This window comes from Malaclemys terrapin, chromosome 2, assembly GCF_027887155.1.
Source record: "Malaclemys terrapin pileata isolate rMalTer1 chromosome 2, rMalTer1.hap1, whole genome shotgun sequence".
Taxonomy (NCBI): Eukaryota; Metazoa; Chordata; order Testudines; family Emydidae; genus Malaclemys; species Malaclemys terrapin.
In genome coordinates, this window is record NC_071506.1 from 204,105,486 (window position 1) to 204,118,587 (window position 13,102).

The following is a 13,102-nucleotide window of genomic DNA, read 5'->3' on the forward strand; positions in this document are numbered from 1 at the left end:
CCTATCATTAGGATGGGTCAGCCTGTTCGTTGTTATCTGAGTGGAATGTGCCAGTATCAGAGTGTTCTGGTACCATATGTTTATATCTGTAGTATCCAATACATTGTAGGTATGTGTTTGTGCAACCTCAACCCTTTCCTTGCCAGCTTCTGTGAGCAGGACCTGCCTCTGGCTCACAGCTTAACTTTGCTTTATATTAGCAAAGTCTTGACTGTTACTTTAGCTCAGGCCTTAGGCCTCATACCGGACTCTGATACCAAGGGTTTATGTGTCAGGGCCTCATCTTACTACAAGTAGTAGTGCACTTTGTGCCATTTTTTTGCCTATCCACTCACCCAGTAATGGCCCCTAAGCACATCTTGTATCAGTCTAAGGCCTGGTCCCCACTAAGCCCCCACTTCGGACTAAGGTACGCAAATTCAGCTACGTTAATAACGTAGCTGAATTCGAAGTACCTTAGTCCGAACTTACCGTGGTCCAGACGCGGCAGGAAGGCTCCCCCGTCGATGCCGCGTACTCCCCTCGGCGAGCTGGAGTACCAGCGTCGACGGCGAGCACTTCTGGGATCGATCCGGGATCGATTTATCGCGTCTTAACCAGACGCGATAAATCGATCCCAGAACATCGATTGCCTGCTGCCGGACCCTCCGGTAAGTGAAGACGTACCCTTAGAAAGGTTTATATTGTTTACCAGATTCACAGCTGCAGTAGAATAACAACTATTCGTCTTTACTTTTAAGACCCTCCATGGACTATTTCACCCTATTTATCATTTTTCATATTCTATCAGACGTATATTCCCACCTCCACTGTCAGCGATGCCAGACTTCATTGTCTAATTGTCTAATTTTCCATTAAGCAACTTCATGATCTTCTCCTGTCCCCCATTATGCTTAGAAAGAGCACCCTGTACAAATCTGCAAAACCACCACGTTGCTTCCTTCAGATTGCTTCCCAAAACTCACCTCTGCTTCAACACCTACAAAAAACTCAACACTGGTTAGCTGGTGTGCTCTGACTGCTGCTTATCACACAGATCATAATTTTCTCATTGTTACCTTTTATTCCTCTATTTGTTTGCTTTATCCCCCTACTGTAGGATAGTCCAATAGTTAAAGCATTGCTCTAGGACTCAGGAGATGTGGGTTTAATTCTCTACTCTACCACAGACTTATTGTGTGACCTTGGGCAAGTCACTTAGCCTCTCTGTACTTCAGTTCCTCTTCTATAAAATGGGGATAATGGCACTGCCCTACCTCTCAGGGGAGTTGTGAGGTGGTCAGATACTACAGTGAGGAAGGTCAGATCTACTTAAGATAGATTTTGACCATTAGCTTTTCGGGGCAGAGATCACATTTTTGTTATGGAGCTGATGTCTTTAGACATTAGAGATTAATTACTCCTCACAACACCTCTGAGATATAGGTAGGTGAGTAAATATTATTCCCATTCTATAGGTGCAGTAACTGAGGTATATATATGCTGCAGCTGGAGGTGTAATCTCCATCTTGGGTAGACAAAAACACAGTTTTAATCCAGGTAGTGCACTAAAAACAGCAGCTTAGACAAGGCAGCACAGCTGGTGGCACGGGGCAACCTTGTGAGTATACGCACAGGATCTTGGAGGAGATCATACTCGGGTGGCTAGCCTATGCTGCTGCATGTGCCGCTGTGGCTACACTGCTATCTGTAGCATGTTAGCTTGATCAAAGGTAGTGCATACGTCCACTTGAGCTGAAAACTGCACAGTGTACATATACCCTGAGACAGAAAAGTGAAGTGATTTGCCTACGATATTGCAAATCAGTGTCAAACAGATTAACTGAACAAATATGATAAAATACTAAGGGTATTATTTTAATATTTTTTTTTTGAATTATTGGTGATAATAGGAAATCCTGGGATCTTTACCTAATTTGTACTCAGGCAAAACTCCTATTAAATCCTATTAAACTCCCACTTTAATAGGAGTTTACTTGAGTAAAGAACTAAAAATGACAGAAGGCCAAATTCTGCTCTGATTTAAACTGTTTTCAATCTGGAGTACACTGTGGAAGCCAACATTGTTGCTGTGGATTTACACTGTTGTAAGTGAAGCATCATATGGCCTTTAGGCAGGACTTGGGATTTGTCCCAATGTTTAGACATACTGTGCACAAACTGAAACTTGCTATCACTCTTTCAAATGCCAGTCCTAAACTTTTAGTGCTTCCTGTGCCCTTGAATTAATATATTAATTAATATATGACCAGGCATTTAAAAAAATTACTTGTCTCTCTTATATATTCTTTACCAGAATGGCCTTTTCCACATTACTACCCCAGTGCAAGCTCCTCAGAAGTTCAGTCCTGACAATATAAGACTGATGCAATGCTGTTCCCTAACTGTATGATGGAATAGCCTAATTCTGGCAATTAATTGATCTTTGACTATTAGCAGTAAATATGCCCAATGGCCTATGATGGGACACTAGATAGGCTGGGATCTGAGTTACTACAGAGAATTCTTTCCTGGGTGTCTGGCTGGTGAGTTTTGCCCACATGTTCAGGCCTTAGCTGATCGCCATATTTAGGGTCGGGAAGGAATTTTCCTCCAAGGCAGATTGGCAGAGGCCCTGGGTGGTTTTCGCCTTCCTCTGCAGCGTGGGGCACGGGGCACGGGTCACTTGCTGGAGGATTCTCTGTACCTTGAAGTCTTTAAACCACAAGTTGAGGACTTCAATAGCTCAGACATAGGTCAGGGGTTTGTTACAGGAGTGGGTGGGTGAGATTCTGTGGCCTGCATTGTGCAGGAGGTCAGACTAGAAGATCATAATGGTCCCTTCTGACCTCGAAGTCTATGAGTCTCTGAAGTGATATAAGGCCAACCAATTTCACCTATATGTGCAGTACAGTTCCTGCAGAACTTCTGATTTTGTTCTCCTTCTTCTCTATTTTAGGACAATGGTGTGCAGTAAGACAGGCAGCAACCAGCAGAGTGTGAAAGCTATCGATGTTAAGATTGAAAATGATCCCTCTCCAAGTGGCAGATACAATGCATTTTGTGTAAAAGATGAAGGTCAGCATTGATATGTCATTGAAACAATGTACTGTCACCATTGTCTTGCCCACAAAAAAGGACTTTTTTCTTACATTTTCCTACTAGTGGGAGCAATGATGGGAAATTTTGCAAAATAAATCCTTACAGTGTGTCTCCATTAAGTGAGGAATCTGTTGCAAGGACATGAGTTGCATGACATGGTGGTCCAACTTATTCTTGCAAGAGTTTAGCAAGTTCACACAGCAACAAAACACATCTTACAACCTGAGCTGGGCTAATTTTTTTTGTCCAAAACTTTTTTCTGCAAAAAAATTCAGATTCAGCAACCAGACACTTCACAAAGTAGTTTGCTAAATTGTTCATGTCAAAAAATAAATAAAAAAAAAATCTCAAGAGTCAGAACATTTAATTACATTTGCAAAATTAAATGTTTTGATTTTTTGGTTCCTTTAGAAATTTCCTTCCAACTTATTTTTAAAACACTCAAAATTGAAATAACATGCTTCTTTTCAGAATGAACAAAATCTCCCCCCCCTTTTTTTCCCTTTCTTTTTGATTTACTGAAAATTAAAAAAAAAAAAAATTCAGTTTGACCCAAAATGATTCCCACACACACATTTTTTTGGAATTACCCATGAACCAAAAAAAAAATCATTATTCACACAGCTTTACTTACAACCATGGTTGTACCAATACATTCTGGGATTTATGAAGCACTGGTAGTGCTCAGCTATGTTGTTGGGAACAGGGGTTTTTGGATAATTTCCCAACACAAAACATTGTATTGTTGGTGAAGTTACTCTAGGAAGAAATCATCTAATACTACACGGCTAAAGACCTCATCTCAGATTAGGGTGACCAGATCACCCAGGTCAAATATCGGGACGCGGGGCGGAGGGGGTGGAGGGGGGAGTCGGCAGAGCAAAAAACCAACTCCCCCCCTTCCTCCACAAGCGCTGGAGGGAGGCCCTGGAGACGCAGGGGGAGCGCGGGGCTGGGGTGAGTGAGAGTCTGGCCTGGCCCCGAGAGCAGGCAGGACTCAGTCGGGCAGTACCTGGAGGGAGAGTAGGCGGGCGGCCCGCGGGGCCAGGCAGCGGCTGTTCTCCCCACCTGGGCAGCGGGACTCAGGAGCAGCCACTGCTGCAGCTCCCACTGCCACAGGGGGAGGAAGCAGCCAAGCACGTGGCGCTCGGCGGCTGCGGCTCTGGCACCCGGTCCCGAACCCCCCGAGCCCCGGCCTGCTGCGGGGACGGAGTAGTGAGCACTCTGCGCCCAGGGCTGGCTCTAGGCACCAGCAAAGCAAGCAGATGCTTGGGGCAGCACATTTGCAAGGGGCAGCATTCGGGCCATGCTTTTTTTTTTTGCTTGGGGGCCAGCTGCAGAGCCCCATAACACTCACTCCCTCACCTCTCACAACACTGCAGAAGCAGAGAACCCACAGACCCTGGGAGCTGTAGTTCCTTGGCTAGCTCCCTGCCTATAGAGCCAGCCTCAGAGCAGGGAAAGAACTACATTTCCCAGCAATCCCTTGGCAGCTATCAACAGGAAAGGGACGGGGATGGAGTGAGGTAGGTGAGCCATGTTGCAGCTTGCTGTGAGTCGAGAGCTGGCTGCTAGAAGGGGGTGGCACTGTGAACGGGGAACAAGTGTGCCCAAGGAGTAGAAGGCTTTGGCCCAGATATCCCCTTCAGAAGACTTCCCCAGACTGGATTAGGGATACTGGTGTGACCTCACCTTGCAGCTCCCAAAGAAAGAATTGGGTGGACTAAATGGACAGTGCACCTCTCTATCTGAAGCCTAGCAAGGGAGGTACGAGGATCCTACTAGAATTTAAAATGAAAAGTAAGGGAGGGAAGGCTCTGCTGGAGGACCTGGGCAGCTTTAGAGACAATACCAGGCACTTAGGAGGATTTCCACTTCTGAGCCATGGAAGCAGAAATTGACTCTTCCTTTCCTGATTTAGCTAATATTCAGAAAGGGAATCTAGCACCTGCCTTCCAGATTGGAACATCCTCAAAATTCAGGAGTGCTCAAGCTCATTTTGGGCAGCTGTTACTTCATTTCTCCCAAATCAAATATACTGATACACTGTAACTTGCTGTAGAAAAAGTAGGATAAAAATTGACCAAGAAATGCTTCCCAGTGGTTTTTAGGACTGGAATTGCTATTTTCAACAACCATTGCCTTTTTTTTTTGTTTTATTTGTTTAAAAGGAAGACAGTGACATTGCATTGGCAAATTCCCCACAGAAACTCAGAGTGGAACAAAAGAATAATAAAGGCACCTCAACTTTTCCTCATTTATGTAGGACAGTCTTATAATATGCATCCAGATATCCTCCAATCACACAAACTGAAAATTGTTCCACTTTACTGCAGTTCTGTAACCATATGGGAACCAATCCTGTCTATGTTCACATCCAAAATTCCTGCTGAATGACCTGCCCTGGGAGCAAGTTACCAGTGACCCAAAGCTGGGACAGCAGGATGGTGCAGGTTTGGGGGGAGAGACCAGGGCTGGGGCGGCAGGGGGTGCAGGGGGGGGGGGAGGGCACTGGTGGGGGGGAAAAGGGGGAGGCCCAGCACTGAGGTGGCAGCGGGTGCGGGGGGGAGCCCAGAGCTGGGGTGGGGGGCAGCCAAAACATTTTTTGTTTGGGGCAGCAAAAAACCTAGAGCCAGCCTGGCTGTGCCCAGCCTCTGGCCAGTTGTGCCTGGGCTGCTGCCCAGCTGGTGCAATCCCCTGGGCGGCCCCGGAGTGGGGGCAGCAGGCCCCAGCCCTGCCATCCCGCTCGGGTCCCGCAGGGGAACGAACGGGGCTGGGCTGCCGATGCCTCCGCCCCGGGGCTGCCGTGGGATTGCACCAGCTGGGCAGCCAGCCCAGATGCGACTGGCCAGGGGCTGGGCGCAGCGTGCGCGCTGCTGGGTCCCCGCAGCAGGCCCGGGCTCGGGGGGTTCGGGCCCGGGCGCCAGAGCCACAGCCGCCGAGCGCCATGGCCGCTTCCTCTGGCCGTGGCAGTGGGAGCTGCAGCAGCGGCTGCTCCCGAGTCCTGCTGCCCAGGTGGGGAGAACAGCCGCCGCCTGGCCCTGCGCGCCGCCCCCCTACTCTCCCTCCAGGTACCGCCCGACTGAGTCCTGCCTGCTCTCGGGGGCAGGCCGAACTCTCACTCACCCTGGCCCCGCGCTCCCCCTGCATCTCCGGGCCTCCCTCCAGCGCTTGTGGAGGGAGGAGGAATGGTGTGCTTGGGGAAGAGGCGGGGATTTGGGGAGGGAGCCAATGGGGGAAGGAAGGGGTGGAGTCGGGGTAGGGGGGGGCACTAGCCCTTCCGGCTCCGCAGCCTTTGCTTGTTTGTCCAGTGTCCCGACCTAACATTCCCTATTGTTTGTCATGGATTATCATGTCAACTTTCACCTACTGCTCATTGATGCCATTTTCCTCACCCAATTGTTGCATTTTGAAACAAGCACCTTTCTCCCAGGCTGCCTGCCACATGAGAGAAGCTCCCATAAATATCCACCCAACCATCTCATCTTCCTTCTTCAAATCCCTCCTTAAAACTCTCCCTTGCTGTGTGGCCTATAAAAACTGGCCAATGGTTAAGTAGTTAGGGTACTGATACCACTGCCTCTCAATGCTGGCCAGTATTGTCTTACTGTTTCATTGTGCTCTGCCTGCCTGTCTCCACCTGTTGTCCCTTGTCTTATTCTTAAATAGTAAGGTCTGTGGGGCAGGGAGGGACCCTATTTGTTTTGTGTTTGTGGAGTGCCTAGCATAATGGGGCCTCTAACTGGGGCTCCTAGGCCTTTATTGCAATACAAATACATCATAAAAACAATTTTTCAAAACATGGAAGAAATTGTTTTAGGACACTATGGAATTGCACAATGAAAACTGAGGGAAATGAAATACGGATACAGAAGAGACAATTTCTGAGCAGCTCATTTGTGTGGGGCAGGGAGGCCCCTGATGAGAGAAAGGATGACTATACCAACACACTCATCTAACAGTGTTTAATTCAGCAATATTTCCAGATGACCACAAGGTGCCCTCATGCTTGAATATTCAACAGATATTGGATAAGCAGTTTATGTTTTAACAAGAACTCTTAAGTAAAGGTTGACTGGTCTGAGACCTGCGCCTCTTCATGACAAATTGTTCCACTTGGCTGGCTGCCTGTGAAGATCTTTTCAAAAAGCTGCAGCCTTTTCACACATAATACCCTTTGTGAAGTATATTAATTATCATAAAACATGGCTGCTCACTGTATTTCTGAATGACAGCTGTATTGAGCCAATCACTGTTACAGTCTGTGGCTAATTCTCTGGAATGTAATATCAACATTCTAATGCTTATATGATTTTTCCCTCTTTTTGAAAAAAATGATTTTAATATATGTTTGCTATGGGAAAGTTACAAAAAAATACTAAAAGACAAATCCTGATCCTATTAAAATAGGGCAAAAGCCCATTGACTTCAATGGGTTTAATATTTAGCTCTAACCTGTCGATCTCTCTCTTTAATCTCCTATCCTGAATACGCTGGCTACACAGAGTTGCCCCTAGCTGGGTTTAGTGTTTGTATAGTTTTTTGTGGATTGACGTCCATTAATCCTCATCCTTGTGCTATTTCGTGTTTTATCTAACCCTAGGCCCAAATGTATATAGTCCGATTCTTTTATCACTTATGCTGGTGTAACTCAGAAGTAACACCACTGAATTCACTGGAGTTAGAATGGTGTGTAATTGGTGTAAACTGAGAGAAGAATGAAGCCTGTAGGGTACAGGACCTCAGTACTTTCTGTCCTCCCAGGAGGCACTCAGCACTTTGCAGGACTGGACACCTACAGTGTAAGATGGGACTGTATCTTTTATTTGCATGTAAAGCATTATGCATATCTGTGACATTGTATAAATAATAATGATAGTAGTATTAAGTAATTAAATTATTGCTGAAAGAATATCCTAGATTTCAGAAGCAGCAGTTTCACCCCAGGCGAGTAATAACACTATATTAATTATTATTAAGCGCCTACAAATATGCTAGGTACCTCACAGTAACAACTACAGACATGGCCCAAGACCAACCTGTTTTGCAGTTTTGTCAAAAAGACTAATTACAGGTCTAAATCTTTCAATTAGTTTACTTTTCAATGAAATCTATTAACTCAGGCTTTGTCTACCGTAGCACTTTTGTCGGATAAACTTCTGTCGGTCAGGGATGTGAAAAAAACCATACCACTGACTGACAAAAGTTTCACCCAACAAAAGCACTGGTGTGGATAGCACTATGTCAGTGGGAGACGCTTTCCTGCAGACATAGCTACTGCTGCTCGCTGGGGGTGGTTTAATTATGCTGACAGGAGAGCTCTCTCCTCCTGGCGTAGAGCGGCTACATGGGAGACCTTACAGCGGTGTAGCTGCACCAGTACAACTGTGCTGCTGTAAGGTCTGTAGTATAGACATAGCCTCACTTGTTAGAGAAAAATCATCATCACCTTTAATCAACAGGATTTTAACAGTGTTGAGGCAATATAACCATTAATGTTAAATGAATAAATCTGGCAGAATGTTAAGCAGAGCTCAACCTTTATGGAGTAAAATAAAATCTTTAAAAATAAGGCATTTTCCAACCTTTAATGCTATACAAAGTGCATTTGAGAGAGTCACAGCAGATTCCAGTGTAAACTATTCCAAAATTTTCTTCTAAGACCCTGATCCTGCATTCACTTATACATGTGCTTAATTTTAAACACGTGAGTAAGTTCAATAGGACTGCTCACATGCATGAAGTTTGGCCCCATGTACAAGTATGTATTTGCAGGATTGAGGCCTACGGCTCATAATGCTACATTCTTTGCACACTCAAGGCTCTTAATGAACTCAATAGTAACAGTGTTCTCTAAAATTGAAGAGGAGTTTTGAGTGTAGAAGGAATGCAGAATCAATCACTTAAAGTTAAAATTTTCTGAATCAGCACCTTTCCCTCTGCACTTCTAGAATTCAGATCTATTAAATTGCACAAAGTCAGATGGCAGTCTTTGACACTAAAGGTTATGTTTTACCAGTGAGAGATGCAGCTGAAATATTTTAAGAATGCTGTTTTCACAGTACAGGGAGGTATATCTCATCATTGTGGCATTTGCTGTCAAAAAGACCCCTGTATGGAATGAAAAAGATGAACGCCGTGATAGTTTGCGATTTACTGCAGCTCTGAACACAAAATATATTTATGTGTATCTGCAGGCAGCCCCAAAAGTAAATTTTAAATAAGTACAAAAAATAGATGTTAATGCAAGAAAAAATAAGATATTGTAATGGCTGGAATGGGAAAGAAAAGAAAAGCCAACAAGAGACAGAAGAGGAAAAAATTACCACCCTCATTGTGTTATATTTCTTTACATGTACTTAGGTCTTGTCTCCACTGGCAAGTTTCTGCGCAGTAAAGCAGCTTTCTGTGGTGTAAGTCCCGAGGTGTACACAGTGCCAAGCCACTTAGTGCACAGAAACTGCGTAGTTGCAGCGCTGTAAAAAAAACCACCCCAACGAGAGGCATACAGCTTTCTGCGCTGGGGCTACAGTGCCGTGATGCCAATGTAGACACCCTGGTCGATTACAGTGCTGCGATTGGCCTCTGGGAGGTATCCCACAATGCCTGTTCTCGTCTCTCTGGTCATCAGTTAGAACTCTTCTGCTCTGTCCTCAGGTAACCAACCGTGAGCCCCACCCCTTAAATTCTTTGGGAATTTTAAAAGTCCCCTTCCTGTTTGCTCGGTGATGCGTGCAGTGGTCTCAGCGCATCTTTCCAGGTGACCATGCCTGCACCATGCACCAGGTGATCTCCCGCTTGGAGCAATGCCGAGCTGCTGGACCTCATCAGCATTTGGGGAGAGGAGGCAGTGCAGTCCCAGCTGCGCTCCAGCCGTAAGAATTATGATACCTATGGACAGATTTCATGATACATGACAGAAAGGGGCCATGACCAGGGCACATTGCAGTGCAGAGTCAAAGTGAAGGAGCTGCGGAACACCTACCACAAGGCGTGGGAGGCAAACCACCTCTCCGGTGCTGCGCCGACGAGCTGCCAGTTCTACTAAGAGCTGGACGCGATATTCGGTGGCAACCCCACCTCCACTGCAAAGGCCACTGTGGATACTTCGGTGGCTCACGGGCCAGTCAAGAGTGGTCTGAGTCAGGAGGAGGAAATCTTGGACAAGGATGTGGAGTGGGAGGGGGACCAAGAGGCAGAGGACGACTTAGAGGTCAGAGATGCATGCAACCAGGAGCTCTTCTCTACCCCGCAGGGGTAGCCAGTCACAGCCGTCGGAGTTTGGTGAAGCACAAACAGGAGAGGAGGCCCCTGGTAAGTGGCTTTGATTTTGGGAATCGCTGAAGTGAGTTGTTGGGGGCAGGAGGGTTGCAGAAAGCAGGCTTGTGTCTGTATGATGCGTGTACCACCACATGCCTAGTCTGAGTGGTGGAACAGGGTGTTGATTGATTCCGTCACTTCATGGGAATCTGCCTCAGAGATCTCCACGAAACTCTCAAGGAGATACTGGGCAATCCACTGCCGCATGTTCTTTGGCAGAGCTGCTTTGTCCCATTAAGGGTAACTTTCCTGCGCCACTCTGCCGTCACGGGGGCAGGGACCATTGCTGCACACAGGGGAGCCACATAAGGGCCAGGACAGAAGCTGCAGTATGGGGAAGACCCTCCCTCGATTTCCTGCTCACCCTCAGCAGTGAGATATCTTCCATAATGAACACAGCCTGTGGAAAATGCGGGGACAGTAATGATTATAAGGCCCCCCCCATAGTGCTAGCTCTCTCCAAGAGCCAGGTGCCCAGTGTACAGTACGGTCCTAGAACAGTGATTTCCCCTGCCCCTGCGGTTACTCACCATTTTGGGGATCTTGTGGCTCATGTGTGCTTACCTGGGGTCAGCCAGTTAGTGACAGGTGTGTGAATAGCGGCTGTGTTTTAAATCACTGAATCAGTGGCCTGTGTGTTGCAAACAATACTGCTTCTGTAAAATGTTGCATTTTGGCTTCACAGATATGACCTTGAGATCCCAGCCTCCCTCTTTGTTATCGCCGGCTGAATGGTTATGCAGAATTAGAAAGTGGCCATGAAGAACTAAAGAGGACTTTCTGTGTGATGTCATGATGCACTCCGCGGCCAAAAAAACAAGAATTGAAGGAGTGGCAGGACAGTGAGAAGAGGGACCGAAAGGAGAACATGGTGTGCCAGAATGAAGCCACGGAGCGGCTCTTAAACGTTATGGAGTGCCAAGCGGACATGCTGCAGGTGCTACTAGCACTGCAAACCAAGCAGCTCCGCACCCGCCTTCTCCTGCAGCCGCAAAACTCTTTCCCATGCAGCCCCCAGAAGCCAACACATTCTTATCAACCTCCTGGATCCAGTCTGTACCCTCTGCATTCCACTCCTGCTCAATCACAGTCCAGCCCTGCCGACTCCCAGTACCCACTGCACTCAATACCCATCCCTCTGCAGTTTAGCCCGGCTGAAGTACAGTACCCACTACACTGTACTCCATACGACAAGGTTGCATATGATACCTGGACATACACAAATCTTTAACCGTCCCAGGACTCCACCTCTGCCTGGGACCCTCCCTCCCCCACAGTGCTGATGTGTTTTTTTGTTTGTCTCTTTCCTCCGGTTGTTGTTTTTTAATAAAAGAATTGTTTTGGTTTGAAAGCAATCTTTATTCCATTAATTGAAAGCAAACAGAGACCTGCAAAGCAACAGGCAATTTTCTTAAACCTTCATAGTGCATCATCTGCACCAATCACAATCACCTCCTAGCATTACAAGAACTGCACTCCTGAGCATAGCAACAAATATTAGTGGCTTTCAGCTTCAAATTGCTGCCTCAAAGCATCCCTGATCCTTATGGCCCTGTGCTGCGCCCCTCTAATAGCCCTGGTCTCTGGCTGTTCAAATTCAGCCTCCAGGCACTGAGCCTCAGTGGTCCAGCCCTGAGTGAAGCTTTAATCCTTCCCTTCACAAATATTATGGAGTGTACAGCATGCGACTATAAGCATAGGAATATTGTCATCGGCCAGGTCCAGCCTCACATAAAGACAGCACCAGTAGGCCTTTAAACGGCCAAAAACACATTCAAAAGTCATTCTGCACTTGGCTCAGCCTGTTGTTGAAGCGCTCCTTGCTGCTGTCAAGGTTCCCCGTGTATGGCTTCATAAGCCATGGCATTAAGGGGTAGGGTCTCCCAGGATCACAATGGGCATTTCAACTTCCCCTATGATGATCTTCTGGTCTGGGAAGAAGTCCCTGCTTGCAGCTTCTTGAACAGGCCAGTGTTCCGAAAGATGCATGTGTCATGCACCTTTCTGGACCAGCCTGCGTTAATGTCCATGAAACTCCCATGGTGATTCACAAGCACCTGGAGAACCATAGAAAAATACGCCTTCTGATTAATGTACTCGTGGCTAGGTGGTCTGGTGCCAGAATTGGAATATGCGTCCCATCTATCGCCCCTCCGCAGTTAGGGAAGCCCATTTGTGCAAAGCCAGCCACAATGTCACTCACATTGCCTAGAGTCACAGTTTTTTGGAGCAGGATGTGATTAATGGCCCTGCACACTTCCATCAACACGAGTCCAACGGTCGACTTTCCCACTCTAAACTGGTTAGCGACTGATCGGTAGCAGTCTGGAGTAGCCAGCTTCCACAGTGCTATTGCCACGTGCTTCTCCAACGACAGGACAACTCTCATTCTTGTTCCTTGCGCCGTGGGTCTGGGGCGAGCTCATCACACAGTCCCTTGAATGTGGCTTTCCTTATCCAAAAGTTCTGCAGCCACTGCTCATCATCCCAGACATGCATGACGATATGATCCCACCACTCAGTGCTTTTTTTCCGAGCAGAAAAGCGGAGTTCCACTGTGGTCAGCACCTCCATGAATGCCACAAGCAATCTCGTGTCGTAGCTACTACGCGTGGCGAGATCAATGTCAAACTCCTCCCTTGCCTTTGTAGTTTAAGGAATAACTCCACTGCCACATGTGACGTGTTAGTGAGAGCGAGCA

The 13,102-nt window shown here is 46.9% G+C and overlaps 1 protein-coding gene across 1 annotated transcript in view; it reads left to right on the forward strand.

Moving 5' to 3' along the window:
• Positions 1 to 13,102, forward strand: part of SUSD5 (sushi domain containing 5) — a 69,401-nt gene that overhangs the window by 22,162 nt on the left and 34,137 nt on the right. Inside the window, exon 3 of the mRNA XM_054019512.1 lies at positions 2,939 to 3,057. Within this exon, the coding sequence (XP_053875487.1) occupies positions 2,939 to 3,057 (119 nt within the window). The remainder of the gene's footprint in view (positions 1 to 2,938; positions 3,058 to 13,102) is intronic.